The 19,443-nt window shown below is 39.3% G+C and overlaps 1 protein-coding gene across 3 annotated transcripts in view; it reads right to left on the bottom strand.

Moving 5' to 3' along the window:
* The window catches only part of stx1a (syntaxin 1A (brain)), a 76,945-nt gene that overhangs the window by 11,172 nt on the left and 46,330 nt on the right, over positions 1 to 19,443 (bottom strand). For all 3 annotated transcript variants that reach the window (XM_042487062.1, XM_042487063.1, XM_042487061.1), the window contains exons 4-6: positions 15,285 to 15,359; positions 12,286 to 12,359; positions 10,921 to 11,029 (exon numbers count right to left, since the gene is read on the bottom strand). In XM_042487062.1, the coding sequence (XP_042342996.1) occupies positions 10,921 to 11,029; positions 12,286 to 12,359; positions 15,285 to 15,359 (258 nt within the window). The remainder of the gene's footprint in view (positions 1 to 10,920; positions 11,030 to 12,285; positions 12,360 to 15,284; positions 15,360 to 19,443) is intronic.

The raw sequence follows: 19,443 nt of genomic DNA, 5'->3' as shown, positions 1-19,443 counted from the left end.
ATTTAAATTAATTCCTAAATCGTGCTACATCTTTTGGTGTCAAAGGAGGAATTGAGGAGTCTCTCAGCCTGGGTAAAGAATCTGCTATGTAGTCTCATGGTACAGCAGCGGATACTTCTGTATCTTTTCCCAGATGGCAGCAGGGTGAGCAGACTGTGGCTGTGGTGGCTGCTGTCTTTCAGTATCCTTTGGGCTCTGTGCAGACACCTCACTTCACCAAGGTCACTGATGCTCTGTAGATGGGAACCAGTGATGTTCTGGGCAGTTTTAATCACCCGCTGTAGAGCCTTCCTGTCCCGGGCCGTGCACAAACCTTGCCAGTTTGTGATGTTTCCTGTCAGCATGCTTTCTATTGCTCCTCTGTAGAAGTTAACCAGGATCTTGCTCTGGAATTTAGCCTTCCTATTTTTCTGTAAGAAGTAGAGTGGTCATGTGTGATGACTAAGACACAGTAGGTTCTCTGTGATAGTAATTCCAAGGAACCTATAGCTTTTCACCTGTTCCACCTCAGCTCCACTGATGTAGACAGGGGTGTGTGTCTTTTCCTCCTTCTTTCTAAAATCAACAATCAGCTCCTTGCTTTTACTAACGTTGAGCAGTAGGTTGTTCTCTGTGCACCACTCTGCAAGATTGTTGATTTCCTCCCGGTATGAACTGTCATCGTTGTTTGTAATACAGCTGATGATGGTGGTGTTGTCCGCATACTTCACAATAAAGTTCTCCTGATGTCTGGGAGTGTAGTCATGGGTGTACAGGAGTGATGTAAAGGAGGTGAGACTGCCAGGCTGAACTCTCAGGGGTGTGCATGTGAGGAAGTCCAATATCCAGTTGCAAAGTGTTGTCCTGAAGACCAGAGTGTTCAGTTTTCTAATCAGCTTCATAGGAGAGATTTTGTTGAATGCTGAGCTGAATTCAGCAAACAGCACCATGATGTAGCTATTCGTATTCTCTTGGTAAGTTAAGACTGAGTGAAGATCAGTAGATATGACATCCTCTGTGAATCTGTTGGTTCTGAAAGCATACTGGTGAGGGTCCAGGCTGTTGTCTTTGATGTGCTGGAGAACCAGTTTCTCAAAGCACTTCATCAGGGTGGGGGTAAGAGCCACAGGGCGGTAGTCAGTAGGACTAGATACGGCAGACTTTTTAGGTACAGGAATGATGATGACTGTCTTGAGGCAGGGGGGAACAGTCTCATGTGAGAGTGAGATGTCAAAAATGTCAGTTATAACATTAACAAGCTGATCAGCACAAGTTTTATGCATCCAGGAATATTATCTGGGCCGGCATTTTGGGGCTGCACCATTAGGTTAATCACACATGAGCAAAATTAGCATTGGTGAATATAAGCTATCCGTTCACTTTCTTTCAATAGGACCAGTAGGGGAATAGAAAATCTTATGGAGTTCAAGTTTTATAAACTTTGGCAGGTCTCCACCAGTAGCAAAGCAGTATTTGTGGGGGAGATATTGATTGTTGCTATGTTTAACCAATAGATATTGTATGATACATTGACAATGAAAAATACAAACTGCATCACATGGGAGATGCTGCCTGGCTTGCAGAGTGTCAGGAGAAAGTCATGGAACACAATAAAATGGAAAATGTAACAAAAACATAATTTTTGTGGTATTTATTGGGAAGCTAGCTTTCTGTGTCCATCACACCCAGCACTTCCCACAATCAGCCCGAATATCACATTGGCAGGCAACAGTCACTACCATGCACTCCCTCATAAGTGACTGTGCCTATAAAATTCCCCTGAGGCTTTCATTAACAATATTTCACTTTATTTTTTTGTTATAGTGGATTGCAACCTGTTTTGAAGGTGTAACTCAAAACCACCTTTTCAAAAAAGCTTAAAATACCTGTCCCCCACTGCCTCCCCAAATCTAAACTGTCTATTTGTTTGTTGTTCTTTGTATTGGCATTTGTTCTTCCATTTAATGTAAGCCTTCTTTAGTATTTTGTATTCTTTATTTTGTCTTTGTTTTCTGCATTTCATGTAATGCTTTGAATGCTTAGAAAAGCACTATATAAGTCCTATCAGTTATTACTATTATTATTATTGTTATTATTATTTAAAGAATATAGCCAAAACTATGACTACCAATTGAATTATGGCATTAGTCCTACATTGCCTCTTTCATCCTGGGTTTTGACATCATGGCACAAAAGGACCTAACCAGCGCAAGATGAAATAATTTGTACAGCTGAAGAAATTTAAGATGCATTGTTCATCATTATTTACAGTCACTGGATGTGACTAGAAAGACGGTATCACGATAAGGTGCTGCATTGTGAGGTGTGAAAAAGAAGACTGTCACATGCAAACACTGAGCCAGTCCACACATCATTTGTAGCAGCTAAGATTTAGTCTCATATTTGCAGATAATCTTTTGACATTTTGCTCCCAATTATCAGGATAGCAACCTCATTACCCCGGCTTCATAATTCTGGGTTGCGTCGCTATCGAAGAGTAAAGGAAAGTTAGAGACACAACCTACTCATTCACGACCTTATTTAATTTTAGCTTCAACCAGCAAACTTTCTATCTCTCTATCTACTGACCCGTAGCACAGCACAACTTAATGCTTCTTCCTGCTGATGTGTTTGCTCCTCATCCATCTTTATTTTCCCAGAGAGAGTTGACCTACTTTATAAACATTCCCATACGGCTCTTTGCTACACCTACGTTAATATTCTCGTGTTTGAGCGTCCTGCAGAGCTGCTTCTCTTGGGCTCCATTTCTGCTCCACTGACACTGTAAGTCACAGTCACACCCTGTCAGCATCATCTCCAATCTTTCCTCTGCACATTAAATGCTCTGTGGGGATGGATATAGTATATACAGTGCAGTACTGCCTGTTACCCATGAAGACACCCTGCATCCTCCACAAACCATTACCTGCTGTGCAATATAAGCTGAGCAGCTAACAAACTAAAAAAAAGGCTTTAAAGAAAAGTAATCTGCAAGTTACAGCTTGTCAAGGAGCTAGCGAAATATAAAAAAGAAAGAAAGCAATTAGCAGAAAATCTCAGCAGTGCAACTACATTAAGTTCAACTAATCACTAATTGATTTAAAAGGAGATTTCAGAAAATACAGTTTTAAACGTGCTTGTTAAAATACAGCATATCTTGTTTTGGACAAGGAAAGAGAAGTTATTTGAATTTAAAGAAATTTTTAACTAACTTGCCTAGTAAGGAGCAGGCAAAACGCTTCACCTCTGAAAGGCTCACGGTGTGGTATGGCAGTGTAGAGGACTGAACAAAAGCAGGTTTCAGGTGGATCACGGAGAGCAGTAGTGGGCATTTCTTTCCCTACTCCCTTACATTCAAGATGGAGGTGAAGATAACAAAAATGGGGAATGATTCATCTCGTAACGTGCCCAGCTTAAGCATATCATAACTTATCGGGTATGAAAATAACCTGTAGATGCTCCAGATCAAATTGAGACCAAACTTTTCTGTGGATGTCAGTTTTTGAGCCACAATGAAGGCCAAAATGTGGCCTGCAACAGTAATACTTTGATTACTTCGATGCTATGATTTCCAAAAAACGTAAGACCTCTACTGGACAGTTAGCAGTTAGTGACGGCACAAAACAGCTAATAAAACAATTTTCAAAAATTGTAAAAATACACATTTTTGAGAGATCCTTGAGCATACAGTCATTAGCATGCACTCAAAATGTAAGGCTGATTGGTCCAGTATTATTTGAGAGGAGCTGCAGAGAGACAGATACACACACTCACACACACAACCACACGCATGATTCCATCCAGGCTTAAATCTGGCGAGATAAACATAACTACTGCTCTACACAATAGTCACTTGTAACTAGTAACGTCTATAAATCAAGGTGAAATGAGACCACTCAAGCTACAACTCTCAGCTACATCTCCAGGAGAGACACTTTATATTTTCATTATTTTGAGAGATATGCTTACTCACAGAGCACAGAGCACTAATAAACAGGGATGAACATCTCTATAAGTGGCTTCATATTTACCTTATAGACATGAAAGTGGTATCCAAATTGTCATCTAACTCCTGGCAAAAAGTGAGTCAGATTGTTTCCTTAAATGCCAAACCACTACAACATGCTAAATGGTTCTTTTTTTACACAAATCATTATTGAATGGACCTGCTTTGTCAGATATCGTTCAGCTTTTTACTCTGGATCTCCAGCAGCTGTGGCTTCTAGGAAACTTCAGAGGCAACTACAAAACCTCTATTCATGACCTAATCAGAGTATATGTGTATGTATGTGTATTGTGGTTATATGTGTGATGAAGGCCTCAGTGCAGAGCAGGTAAGGTTCATGGTGAATGATGATGCTTGAGAGTCAGAGCCAATGATTGCCTCCATGAGCAGAATACTGATGAAGCCGCTCTCTAACTGGTGCGTGAACGTGCGTCCATGTGTGTTTCAGAGTGCACCTTTGTTCATTTATCTTTACATAAACGGGGCTTATCGTGTCTAATCAAAACTTCATATCCATATAAAAGCAATGAATTTCATTTGGTTGTGGTTAAGTGGTCGTGCTGTTTCATTGCTGCGCTCGAGAGTCCACTCATGTTCAGCAATGACATTTTGCAGTTTGACAAATGACAAGACACAAAGAGGAGTGAGAGACCACGTTCACCACATTGCTGTGATCAATTCCCTATTCTCCAGGCCTCCCTGATATTAAATAATCTCTCTATCATTAAGGATGAAACTACGACATTAAATAGGGTCACAGTTAGAGTTGAAGGACAGAGAAGGGTGACAACAAGTCACGGATAATTGTGAAGAAGAAACAGAAAAACAAAGGCACTCTGGTACTTCCCTACCCTATTTATCTCACTTCCCACGCACGCACGCACGCACGCACGCACGCACGCACGCACACACACACACAAACAAACACACACAAACACACACACACACACTCTCCTCATTGCCTTTTTTTTTTTTTTTTTAGCCCTGACAGGCTCTGAGGGAGGCTCTTATTTGTTGCCATGGAGACCCAAACCCTGAGAAGCTGAATATGAAGCCAAGAAGTCTCACTTCACCCTTAGCATTTATGGGCTATAAAATCATTCATACTATGTTGCTACCAGTAACAGTATCATTTCATTTCCATTGTTATGTAACACAAATGAAGTGAATCCCCGAGGAACAAGAGCAAAAAGGCAAACCACAAGAATGTTCAAGCACAGAGGCTTTTTCACCTACAAAACAATGAGCAGGTATCTGCACACATATAGGTCAGTGTGTTTGCTATACAGGGGGACTTTGTCAGCGTACATCACTGTGGTCACTCCCAGCACTGTAAGAGCATCTCTCCCAGCTAAATAAGTGTCCGCAGAGAAATAAAACATGACAATCAAAATGTCAAAGAGGCCCTACACTGCCTGCAACCAACAACCCCTCCATCCTGCTGGGCCTGCCTGTTGGCTTACAGAAGAAAATGAATGTGTGATATTCACAATCAATAATAAACTAAAATGCTGCAGAAGTGTTTTTAATCTTAACTGGCAATGCAAAAAAATTCAATGTGTTGCTGTTGTTAAGCTCCAGTGATTCACTCTAAGAGCATGCATGTGCCTTTAAAGGAATAGTTAAACATCGTTGGAAATACTAGTATGGTTATTTGCTTTTTTTAGTGAGAGCTAGATAGTTAGACTGATATATCTGTCTGTAAGAGACAGCATTTTATTTTTTCGAGGTCAGCATATTTTTTTTTAAATTTCATGAAATTCAAGAGTGGCATATCTGTGCTACGACACAAATGCCAGCAGCGTGAGAAGGTGCTGAGCACCAATTCTACGAATTTTCTTAGGAAGCAAGAATTTGAAAAAATGTTAAAACTTTGGGTTAAACGCTGCACTTGTCACTCACTTCTGAGAGATACAGTATGTATAGCTGCAGCCACATTATGTTTGTAGTGTACACAACATGCCCCCTTCAAAATGCACCCACCACTAGTACAAGACAAACTCATTAATGCGACGGTTAGTTTGTCTCTGCTACAACGCCACTCGTAGTGACTTAATATGAGGCAAAACAAAGCAACTTTATCAACTTAATTTATTCATTATGAAGACATAATTTACCTTCTTAGTATTGACATGTGACCCTTACCCTAATTCTAACCTTAACAACTTCTCTTTTAACCCAACACTTCATAGCTAGCTGAGCATAGCATTTCTTTCAGGGTTTCGGCTCCCTGACCAAAGAGCGAAGGGGGCTGATTATGGACTGATAGTGAGCGGGTCATGTAGCTGATTAGCAGACCAAGAAGCTGCTCCAGCTGGAAGTGTACCTATTCAACTTTTTACCCAGCAAACCAATCACAATGGAGGAGGGGTGGGAAAATACCACAAAGACCAACCATCATATCTCACGAACCCAGCAGGTCCTTCCTCTCTTCCTGTGAGCTTCAGCCTTCTTTTCAGCCTGAGCAAATAAATCTACATCATGCTGACATTTTTACTTCTGCAAATATTCTGTATTAGTATTAAAACCAAAATGCTAGGCCTCCAAAGTGCTCTCAAAATTCCCAATATAACCTGAGGTGCGCCTTGAGTTTTAAGCTGGGGAAAAACAGTTTCCCTCATACCGCCTGTTTCCACTCTTTATGCTAAGCTAAGTTAACTGTCTCCTGGCTTCGGTTTCATAATTAGTGTTCAAACACATGAGTGGTGTCAATCTTCTTATCAAACTCTTGATAAAACAAATGCGTTTCCATCCTACAGCTCAGTAGCTCATTATGGAAATATTATTTCAAAAGAAATCACTGTTTAGTAATGAGATAAGGAAACTGTTAAATAAGATATCTGAAGAAATGGAGTGCCTTCCTTGATTCATCAAAGGTGTGACAGAAGTAGCAGCAGCAGTTGTATTTATTTATTTATTTTTAATAAGTGTATTTTGCTGCTGGGAACAAGTGCTGAAGCCAAACGAAACCTAGTAACCGAGTATTAAACGCTGTTGTCTTATGCAAACATGCTGTTATCATGTAATTGTCCACGTTCACAGTGTTGCTCTCCTGTTTCTCTTATCTCTGTTTCCAGAGGTGAAAGGGAAAGGAGTAAAGCAGCAGAGGAAACATCGATTCTCAGTCTGACAGACCAGACCAGGCTTCCCTCTGTGTGACACACTCTTATTGATTCACACACAAATGAGTCAAAGGGGCTGCCACAACAGCAACAACAGATCTCTTGCCATATAAACCAAAATAAATTAAATAGCGTTAGATGCGATCTAAACAGGAAAACTTTAATTAAGATATGTGATTTTGTTTCCTTCAAAATCAAAAACTACATTTCTTTTAGTGCCATTTACTGGTTATTTCTTCCTCCTCTGTGCTCTCATTCCATCTTCGTCCTCTCCCTGCGTGTCTAATCCCTTCCCTGACGACAGGTGATATCAGCTCAGGCCTCCTGTGACTCCACCAGCTGACAAATCAAATCCAAACGAATCTGGAGGAGCTCAAGGAAAAATTGAGTCAGGTGTGTGTGTTTTTATTCCGTGAGGATGTGTTAGTTTTTTGATTAACCCTGGAGAGTACCACATGTTGTCGCTGCTGCTCTTTTGACTGGACCACACTCAGTATATATTAGGCAGCGCTCACACATACAGACCTGCTGCATGTGTCTGACATATGGACAGAGGAAATTACGTCTGTGCCAAATGCCCTGCAAAAAACTGCCCCTGTTCTCCTCTGCTATTACCACTAAACGAGTCATAGTGTTACTCTTTGCATGTGTGTGTGTGTGTGTGTGTGTGTGTGTGTGTGTGTGTGTGTGTCTTTGTGTGTAAGGTGACTGTGTCACGATGACTGTTAGGGGCAGCTGGCATGGCGAAGCCTGCCAGGATATGGTGTCAGAGGCCGTGTCAGTGTTTGATCCAGGAGCCCGGGGCATCAGATAACACATATAGTGTGAGGAGCTCACATCAAGGCAACCTGGAAAGTGTATACTTGTATTTGTATATGGCAGGAGACACTTCCTAGTGCGCGACCCAGCAGTCTACCGATTGTTTATTTGTTTTAAACTGTTTGGTAAAGTTATCATTTGTTGAGTGTGAGGAACTGTCAGTGCTTCAGTGATGGGTTGCTTTGGAAAACTTGTAGAGCTTTTTGCACTCTTTTGCGCATCTGCACTACTTCTAGACTTCTTCTCCAGTCGCTGTGTGGAGGGGCAGGGAATCACTCATAGCCGTGAGCTTCTCCTCTCCTTTCTGACTTCAACAGCTGTCCTTGTGCCAACAAACATCTGTATAGGGTCGCTTTATGGCTGGCTATTTTTGCCCATGTAGTGATCTGTGTGTTCTTGCTGCTATGCTCAGGTTGTCCATCTGTTAATCTGTCACACCAACATGGCTCTGTTTGAATGCTGCTGTTGACTGTGTGTTTTATACTGTGTTTGTGTTTTATGCGATTGGTCAACTGTAAACAGAATTACCCTTTTGGGATAAATAAAGTTGTCTTTATCTTTATCTTTATCACATTGGTCCTGATGATGCTTGGTTTGGAAAGTGGTTTTAAATGGCATTTCTTATTTTCATTTTCTATACACAATTGGCATAATTAATTAATTGAGATGATTGTGGTTGGACCTTTAATTCCAGATCCTTCTGGGCCAAACCTGATCCATTAATTTCTCAATATTTCCCCTGGATTGAATCTGATCAAGTTTGCTCCAATTTACCAGTGTGTTTTTTTTTTTTGTTTGTTTTGTTGTTTTTTATGTAGACCTAATTCATTGTGTAATCTCATGAATAATGTATGGACTGTGGCACCATCAACCCATCACGACTCCTACCTCTTATTAATAAGGATAATTGTTATACAACCTCTGTTTAATATATGTGGCATGGAAGTTTTTGGACTGTGCATGTCAGAGAGTGTCACAAACTTCTCAACATGTACACCACCGTAAAAATTACCGTAGCAGTGGAGCGTAGTCACAAGTTGCTGACATGCAGCCTGGACATGACAGTAAATCCAAACTTAACTGCAGCTTTGAGAGCACCTGTTTGCATTTTGATTAACGTAAGATCTAACCTTCAAGTCAAGGCCTCTGATTCACCAAACCTTCTGAATTAATTTTTTTGTAACAAAGTAATGAAAATGCTTAGGACTCATAAATACACTGGAGTTAAACTGGAGTCAAATACTTTTACTCCAATATATATTGCAGTAAAAGTATACACCTTATTTAGGAAATATAGTAGAGTAAAAATGAAAGTTGACAAATATAAAAATAAGTATTATTATATTTTTACCACCCACATCAAAGCCTACATTTCATTAATAGCCAATGTAACAAACAGTGAATAAGTAAGATGGATGCAGAAAAATATGATGCACTTTAAATATCTGTGTAAAAATTACATGTGGTGTCATAAATTTAGCTGAATGTCAATCCAGTAGAATGAAGTTTGATGGGTGTCACTTCATGGTTACCAAAAAAGCATATTGTGCTGATGAAGTTCTCTCCCACAGGAATTCACAAAAAAAGGCTTCCAAAATAGAAAATGAGTAAAGGACTGGCTTTAGCCAACACTGACTTCCCACCACATGCATTCTGCTTATTTTGTTGTAAACATTTTGGAAGGAAAGGAATTCATTGTTGCACTAGCTTGAAGAAAAGAATGTGGTTTCTATCATTCTGACGTAGTCTGAAAAGTGTATATAGAAAATCTTACATAAAGATACATCGCAGTACTGGAACATATTTAATTCATATCCTCACATTTTGGTAACAGTACGTAGACTTGGTTGTGCTCCTGTAAATATGGATGAAAACAATACTGTGCAGGTGTTGAGTGATTTTGACACTTCAAAACGAGATGAAAATCAGGATGCAGAGTATAGTTATAGCAGAATTAATAAGACACTAATATGTAACTAATGATAGATGGAGGATGACAATGAATTGGATGATGCTTCAGCAGAAAATAGTCATGCGGGGAGATATGACATAGGACAGTTATTTCCAACTAACTTAGGTAATTGAAGAGATATTCCATGAGTGCTGATATACAGAGTACAACAGCACTGGGACTTTTAAGTATGCATGTATCACACTACTTAACACCTGTTCTAACTCGTTAATTACATGAACTGTTAATTAGCTTACATTAGCAATCCTAACAAACTTTGCACCACAAAGATGAATCATTTCCACAAATAGCAATTATGAATGGGTGCCAGAAGATGTATAGAAGAATGACACTTGGATACCTTACTGCAAACCTCCAGGAGTGCTCATATGACATCAGTAAATGTTGCAATGTCACCCTCTGAGAATCACATATGCTATAAAACCTGATGTCAATGGACTGTTATTTTACTGGTTGTACAACCGGTGGAAGAAAAAATGTCATTGGCCTGAGGTGCCATGTAGATCTACACCAAATAATGCCAAATAAATATCAAATAAACACACAAATCATAAGGACTGTTGTATAGAGCAGTATCAAACTCGAGGTTGTGCTGTTGCATTGAATACCTGCTGCCTCACCTCGTGCCTATGACTGAATCGCAGTTGTGCTGATATTCAGCGCTCCCCATTCATATGAATTTGCATGTCTCATGCCTTTGCCTTTGACAAGGACATTAATTAAATGAGTAAAGATAACATAAAGAGCTGTTTTGCATAGAAATAATGAAAGCTGAAAGCTGGCCCAGGGTTTCAGTTAATTCACAGTTAAACTTGTATGTATGGAAGGTACGCAGTAGGTCAAAAAAATTGCACACAACAGCTTGTTCTCAGTATGAACTCATAAATCTCTACTGTAACATCGGTGTTTTTAAAAAACAATCAAACACTATGAGTCAGATGAGATGCAGACTTGTTACTGTAATTAACACAGTGTTAACATGTGTGCAGTCGGTGTGAAGGGTGGTGGAGGGTTCTACTCACTGATCTCCAGCTGTCTCTGAATGCGTCCCTTGCAGCGCTCCCTGTAGTCCGACTGGGTGGTGTTGTATTCTGACATTACCTCGACAAATTTACGGGACAGTGTGGAGTGCTGGAGATACAGCAAGAAACAACAGCATTAGACAATGACTTAATTCGTAATTTAAATTGTAAATGAGTGAAAGGTGAGCAGGTGCAAATGTACATTGACTGTCAGTGTGGCTGTATCTAGATTCATATTCTAATTATAAGACCCTGTTAAGACTTGGTTTTAAAATGCATTTCATGATCTGAGCACAAATGAACAGCCAAGACACATCACTGTTCACACCTGTGTCCATCATGCATTTTAGGCTGATCACTTGCGGTCAGATTTCATTTCTGCTTGCGTTACTTATGCTTGAAGTCAAAGGGCCCTGCACACAGTTAATATGCCTACACTCTCGCCTGTTATGTTAGCGGTTGTGTCAGCACAGCTGGAGGTATCATTTTTAGCAGAGACCAACACATCTCCTTCCAAAGCGCAAAATAATAGTCATAAAATGGGGAGTTATAGCATGCTGTCACCAAAACAAACAACACTTTCTGCACTGTTCTGTTTCTATTAGGTCTGTGTTGGCAATGCATCAGGGCGCAGGAGCGTTAAACTACAAAAGATATGTGGTCAAATGCGTCCACACCAGCTTAGCAAGCGGTTCAAGTGATCAGATCACAAGGTGTCCCGGTGGTCATTTACACTTCAGAGCTTAAGTTTCCACGTGTTTTTGCATAATATTGCAAGTAAAATTTAGGCTGTTCCTATGAAAGCTGCTCAGGTTTGCAGCCCTGATTAACTTGGTACAGAAAGTATGCTGTGTGTAGCACATCACCACCAATCAAAATGGTCAATGTTGGATTTCTTTTGTTTAGATCCAGCTTTGGCAGCTAAGAAAGACAGACGATAACCAAATAGTGCAGTAAAAAAAAAAAACCTGGGTACAGATAAAAAACAAATTGGTGTATGTAATTTAAAAAGTTCAATGCACAGACAGAGACAAAAAGTTTTTTGAGCCCTGTACTTGTATTTAGCTTTGTCTATTTGTGATCCGATCGCCCAGCACACACTTTAAAACCAAAATGGGCCTAAGTAAGTTTGTAAGTATGTAATGTGTTTAGGCTGAAAAAGTGACCAAATTAAGTAAACTCAAAGCGGTCAGTAAAAATAAATTCTGGATTTCATAATGTGTTGAAGGACACAACTGTCCCACAACGTTCTGCAGAGAAGAAGCTGCCAGTAACAGTGAGGCTAAGAAGATTTGGGCATACAAAAAACCCATTTTTTTAATGAAACTTTTTGCTTTTTCTGAGCAAAGTTTAAGGGAACTCTACCTGTGTCTTGCGTATCCTCAGGTCAGCTGATGACCTGTTCTGGCTTTCCTCCTGCTCAATGGTTTGCTGGATACCTGAAAAGATGCACAAGAATGTCCATTCATTTGTAAGGTGCATGCTCCTGCTAAAGTTTCACAACAAGGAACAAAAAAAGACGTCAGTTTTGTTGGCTGCCTCTGAAAGTTTATTACAACACGCAAAACAAAAACATTGGATGAAATAAACATCACACTGATTGATTTCTTGGTGGTATTGGGACTTAAAGCATGAATCTGAGGGTGGCCCACTTGCACAACAGGAACTTGATGAGGTTCATAAGATCAAAAGAGGTTTTTATTCATAAGACCAGAAATGTGCTCAGAAAACTGCATGGCAGTCTGCCAAATAGATTATGAGTTACAGTACTTTACTTTGTATGCAAAGATGACATTTTGACCTGAGGGTGGTGCAAGAAGAAAGATCAAGGGTCATCAGAAACACAAGGATTTAATCTCAGAAGATCATGGACATCCACAGTAAATTTCAGAGATCCAGCCATTTGTTTTTGCGATACTTTGCCATGTGTGAAAAAAGATGGTTGCATGAGAGAGACTGCAAAAAGTCACCATCAATAATCCTCTGGAGGCTGATTACTCACACCAAGTTTAATGGCAAGTAGTTGTCAATATATTTAATTCTAAACTCAAGTGTAAGGAGTAACCTAATGCCTACCATACACTAGAAGAAGACTTTGAGTTTTAAAAGACGAAAGTGTGACACCCTCTTACCCTCTCTGAGTTTTAGATTTTGCAAAGACAGAGGCAGAGTCACTATTGGCAAGACTACAACTAGATTCCTTTTATTTCCAGTCCTGCTGTTTGTGAAAAATGTTATACCAAACTCCTTTGAAGATATCAGACATTTTAACAATTTGTTATGTGTATGCAAAAACACATAACCCTAGAAACACAACATAAAAGGCATCAAATAGCAACAGTTTTGCTTTCAATTCGGAATCAATATAATCTTAGAAAATAAACTTGCTCTTGCCTCCACTGGTTAGCTGCGCTAGTGGAAAGAAACCATGAGAGGGAAACAAAATTACATTTTCTCACTAAAATACATGCCAAGTTAAACACCAACTCTTGTTCACTCCACAGCTCCACCTGTTTCTCTCCCTTTTCTTATCTGCAGCAGTAATATTGTTTGAAATGTTTCTTGGTGTAAGAAACTAAAACTATTTTTGATCTTTATATCTGCAATTTTAACCAATTTTAGCACTTTCCTTACAGCTCCCTCACAGTCACACGTCAGGAAGTCTTTGTAGAGGCGCCGCTGCTGAGCATAATGACGAAAATTAAAGACCGTCAATGTTTAACCATTTGATCAGAGTTTGGTTTGACTTTAAGAGAGAGAGAGAGGGGGACGATTTGTCTCTTGATGTACATCTATACTCTTTGTGTCCCTGGTGCCAGCATGGGTGGTGGGCAATACAAAAATGCTAAAGTACAGCCTGTAGTTTAAGCAACAGCCCCAGTGGCCAGCGTTCACAATTTACCACAGTTCACAGACACACACACCACTCACATTGTTATAACACAAAGCAGGTTGAAAGTAGAGGAAGTATCCGTGTAAGTGGCACAAATGAGTTATTATAGGGAATATGTTGCATTTGGTAATTTTCTTGAAATCTATTTATTTATTACTCTTGTGACATTTTCATGACTGAAAACTTGCCTGCAAATGTTGTGGAACAACATAGTCTTTAGTTTATAAGTCTATAGTAGAATAGTAATAGGCTTTAGGCACACAGGCTGAGAGTTACAGGCTATTATCTTCTACTGTAGCTCTCTGCCATTAAATTGTGCTCTACTTTGCTTAAAGATATTGTGTGATATTTCATCTCCAACCCCTATTCCTCGACACCTGAGTGATATAAGGAGGCACAGGAGAGCATCTTATTTGGCAGAAAATTAGTTATGTGATGTGTGACACAGAAGTTTGGATTGTGAATATGACAATGTCTTTGTATGCCCAAAGAAAGAGGAGAAAGTGGGAGACGAGAAAGCTGCCAGCGGTGGAAATTCACTGACTGAAACCAGTGAATGCAAGAAAGTGTGAAAGGTGTGTTAAAGAAGTGATATGTTATAAAATGTAAATGCAAAGCAGAGAAGGTGGAATGTGGCAAACAAATCAGGGAATATATTTATATTCTTATACATATACACAGTACATGGCTATAAACACACAAGGACAGATAACGAGCAAGAACTTTCTTTATACAAGTCAGGGGTCTGATCCAGGATGAGGTACACATTCATTACCCCTGCACACAGTGTGTTCCTGTTGCATCAATCAGTTTGTGCGCACAAGTGTGAACAAAACTCGTGTGTGCTCATGCATATCAGTAACAGATATGGCAAGTGACACTGATCACTCGACCCTCTGCAGCACAGACTCTAAACTGAGTTTGTCTGTTGGCTGCCAAACATAACATACGCTTTTACAGTTCACTGTCTCTTCATGTCCCAGTTGTTGTCCTCTCTCTTCTTCTGAGAAAGCACACGCGCCATCACATCAATCACAAACAGCTGGAACTGGTAAAGCTCATAATACTGCGAATACAGATTCCAGGGCTAAACAACAATTTAAATGTTAATTGTGTCTTTATGCATTTTATGAAAACCCCATCTTTCCAGCAGTGAAATATTTCTTTGTTTGATTTTTTCAGCTCTAACAAAAATATACACATACTGGTGTTGAAAGAACAGGGAATGATTAATTGTATAACAGTCAATTATTATCTGAAATTAGGAAACATTTGCTAGTTTCAACATCAAACACAAACATTAGCTTGTTTTTCTTGTTTCATATTTTTGGCTGCTGATCAGCTCTGGGGAACTTGTGGCAATTTGACAATGTTTGAACTGGTGGAACACAAACAAGCAAAGGGTTTCACTGACACAGAAAATAGTCATTAGTTGCAGCTCCAGTGGGAGAAACAGAAGAATCATACTCACTCTTTAATTTGGAGCGTATTTTGTTGGCCAACTTCTTGATGTCTGCCATGAGATCCTCCAGCTCAGCCTTAGTTTCTGAGTGAGGAAGAACAGAAAAGATAAAGTAGATTAGTGGACTTAACTAACTCATCCGCTCACAGAAACCAGCCACTTTCACAGAGGCAGAATCAATACTGACAAGAAGTGTCACTCCCAACAGGGATGGAAAAAAAAACATCAGATTCAGTCCACAGCAGCACATCTCATCCCTCATAGTGCTTGAGTACCAGCATCCTTCACTTCCTTCTACAGTTCAATATCCTCTTTCCATCCAGGCCCACACCCTCAGACTCTGCCGACTGCAGAGACATTAAGATGAAACTCATGTGGGCTGACAATTACATGTAGGCGTTGACAAGTAAGATTAGCTATTTTGGTGGCCAGATGAACGAGTGAAATCACGACAGACTGCAGCAAAAATTCAACAACAGGATGAATGTAGCAGGAGATGGATTAGGGCAGATTTTAGTGATGACCAATCGAATCATCAAACACTCCTCCGACATACTGACAGTTCTCTAAATGGAAACTGTTCTTGTCCAGAGGGTACAAACGCACAAGAGTCCCAAAGCACAACAGTTCTGCAGTGTACTACATACAGTATACAGCAGTCCAAATAAATAAAGTTGTTTCATGGAGTCCAGGACACATCCTGAGGGGGAAAATGAAAAACTGACTTGACTTGTCTGCCACTGAAGATTTGTTATGTATAAAACAGAATCAGATGATGCGACACAGTCAATGATATTGCACTGTCTTTACCGGAAATTTCTCACTGACAGGTCTACTAAGTGGTGGAGGCGCACAAGTGTCGATATGTAATTGTATTTTTAAGGGCATTTACATACATGCATTTATGGAGAAATGTGGGCATGTAAATTATCAGAGGACTCTCTGACACTGACATCAGCTGGACAATCCCTGCATGAAGCGGGCACACCTTTTGGCCAGCTCAGTCACCAGAATAAAATGTTGGAATTATACATTTCTGCAAATCAGGGATACATCTGTATGTTTCATATATATCATATCAACATTTACAGCTGTGTTTGTAGCAACAAAAGCTAGTATTTGTTGGGACATTGCCAGTCTTCCGACATCGAAAAGGTAGGAGAGAGAGGTTTCAGACCCTCAACCAAGTATCTAGTTTGAAGAAAAATGATTTATTTAGGTTGAGCCTGATGTTGCATGATTTATGATTTATTCCAGTTTATCGGCTGTGCTTAATGAGCATTACCATCATTTTTTAATTTTTATTTATTGGTTTATATGACAGGGAAAATGCAATGAGCATAGTGACAAGTTCGAGAACAATTTACTGATGTGTTGCATATAGGGTTTCTAGCCTAGGCTAATTTACAACCCCTGTCCCTGGTTATAGCCAAAGTATTTGAAAAAGCAGTTAAATAATAACCTTTTTTTTTATAACTTCAAATGTAAACGCCAAGCTGAGGCTGCAGTGGCAGTTTTTTAAACACATAGGTATCTTTGATATAGTACGTGCGTGTTTAGACACGGTTCTTCACATCAGTGCAAGCTTCAAAGAGCAGCATCACTGAAGGACGGCTGAGGTGAATGTCACATCACGTTGTCATGTTGCCTGTGAAACACTGAAGTTTCCTTTTAATCTTTTCTCCCTCCTGTCACAGCTACAGCCAAACCAACCATTTCATAATATTATTTCACAGATGCCTCAAATTATTAAACATGGGAGATAGCAGTGAAGACACATTTGATCTAATGCTGTAGGTCAGGTTAATTTGCAGCACCCTGCTTAGATTGAGTTAATGCTTAATAACTCAAACAACAATAAAAGATATTCTTTTGCATAGAAAATTGGAGCAGAGGAAAATAGATTTGGACTTTTCCTACGTTATTCTCATGACCACCTTCCTTGTTGTTTTCAACTCCTCAAAATATGGGTGGTGTGTCCTGCTTGATGGCAACCAATTCATTTTAAAATCAGTGTACAGGTGTGTGATCCTGCTGCCGACGCAGTGTAATAACACCACAGAGATGCCTATACATGTATCAAACATAATTACAGAGCTACAGGTTTCTAAAATCACACCCATATTAGATAAAGAAACTCTTTCATGCCCAAATTTCATATACACAGTTGAAGTTATACTTTGCAAACAAGGGGGGAATTCTTTATGAAATTCACACCTGTCTTAAGAGCATTCATTTGTATGTTTAGTGGGCTGGATTTTGGTGCAACATCATCTGGAAGTACTTTACTTTAACTTTCCCTATTCAGCATTTATAAGCAGCATGCAAACATTTAGTAAATTATTAATAAAACAACATAATGTACTTGTAAGCAATAAATTAATTTAAGTATTTACTGCTGAACAGCATTTGTCCAAAATCATAACTTTCTGATGAAGACATTTTTTATATATTTATCAGCACCAGGTGTAAGCCATTAGAGTATCATGCATTTGGTTATGCATGATACATGTGTGTGCATGCATGAGTTCATGAATCTATATGTTAGTAGCTTATCCCACAAACTACTGGACCAATCAGCCTCATATTAAGGTCTCTTGCAGCTGTGGTGATTAACAATTTAAAAAAAAAAAAAAAAAAAAAAAAAAACTTTTTCAATGACTATTTTATTGTGTCATTGACTGCTGACTCCTCACTTCTCTTAACCGACCTTCAGGGGCTGCATGTTTTCTGGAAATCATCTTGACTGAAAACAACAGGCCTAACCATCTGTTGCAGGCCACCTTTTGGCCTTCATTGTGGCTCAAAAACTGATATCCATAGGAAAGTTTGGTCTCATTTTGAACCGGAGCATCTGCAGACTTTCATACTCAATATGTTATGATCCACTAAAGTAAGCCATGTTACCAGATGAATAAATACACCTATTTTTGTTATCTTTGGCACTCTCTTGACTGCAAGGGAGCTGGATCCATTTCTCGGCACGGCATCATAACACACCAGAAGCGTTTCAGAAGTGGAGCGTTTGCCTGCCCGATTCTGCAGACTTGCAGATTTCGTGCTTCTACCTTAAGTGAGTAAGCAGGCTGTGTAATTAAATGGGTTTTTTTATCATCTATTTCAGTTATGTTTACTGAGGTTTTTTCTGACTTTGTTTTGCTGTAGCCCACAGACAAGTATAACACTGTTAAAAGTCCAATTATCTACGACATGGATCAGACATTTGTGGCTGTGTTTCAGTTATCAAAAATACATTCATCCTCATAATTATTTTGTGTCTATATTTAGCATACAGCGTCTTTTAGAAGGAAAATTGTTTCTGCTCTTTGCAATACACCATGATTCCATCTTAAATAAACAAGACATGTTTTTTTCTGGGTTTTTTTTAATAGCTTCTGAAATGCTTCTGAAACACGCTACAGTAAGTCTGCTGGAATTACAAGACAATTACATGTCTACAGTGGCGTTGTTTTTCTCGGGCGGCCACCTTACCCATCTTACCCCAAAAATCTAAGTCTGGATATAAAAGAGAACAAAGAGGAGAAAAAGGAAGAAAACAGAATAGCTTTCATACACAGACACAGACAAGGACACCCAGGAGCATAAATTGCCATTTTTAGCACTATGAGAGAAATGAGAAACTCATTTATCATCTTAATGCCATGAAAGAGCCAAGTCTCCATATGTTAACAAGCCCCAAGATACCAGCAGACATAAAAGATGATCTTTAAAAGTTAGTCAAGTCAAACTAATCAATCAAACCAAACTTCCAGCAGCACTTCTTCATAATGAGTTTGTTTCTGCACGTTACCTCCTTCTTTAAAGCTGCATAAAACCCAAAGATGAATAAGAGAAAGCAGGTAGCCCTACTAAACCGAAACCCAAAGCAAATGTCTCCAATTACAGACAGAGCCACAGTTTGATTACACTGTATGAGGAAGATTTAAATCACTGGTAGATGTTCAGTTTAAGAATGTATTTGTACATATTTTGTCACAAGAAAGAAGCAAAAAAAAAATACGAGATCATTGAAAATCTGCATTATATGAATGCTTTTCATGTCAGTTTGCCAGTAAACAAACAATAAAAGGTGAAGAATCCACTAATATAACATGGGATCATTGAATAATATATGTCACATGAAGCAGCTTGGACCAAACACTAGCTG

Source organism: Plectropomus leopardus, chromosome 5 (genome assembly GCF_008729295.1).
Source record: "Plectropomus leopardus isolate mb chromosome 5, YSFRI_Pleo_2.0, whole genome shotgun sequence".
Taxonomy (NCBI): domain Eukaryota; kingdom Metazoa; phylum Chordata; class Actinopteri; order Perciformes; family Serranidae; genus Plectropomus; species Plectropomus leopardus.
The sequence above is the reverse complement of the archived record's forward strand: the minus strand, read 5'-3'. Positions and strand labels throughout refer to the sequence as shown.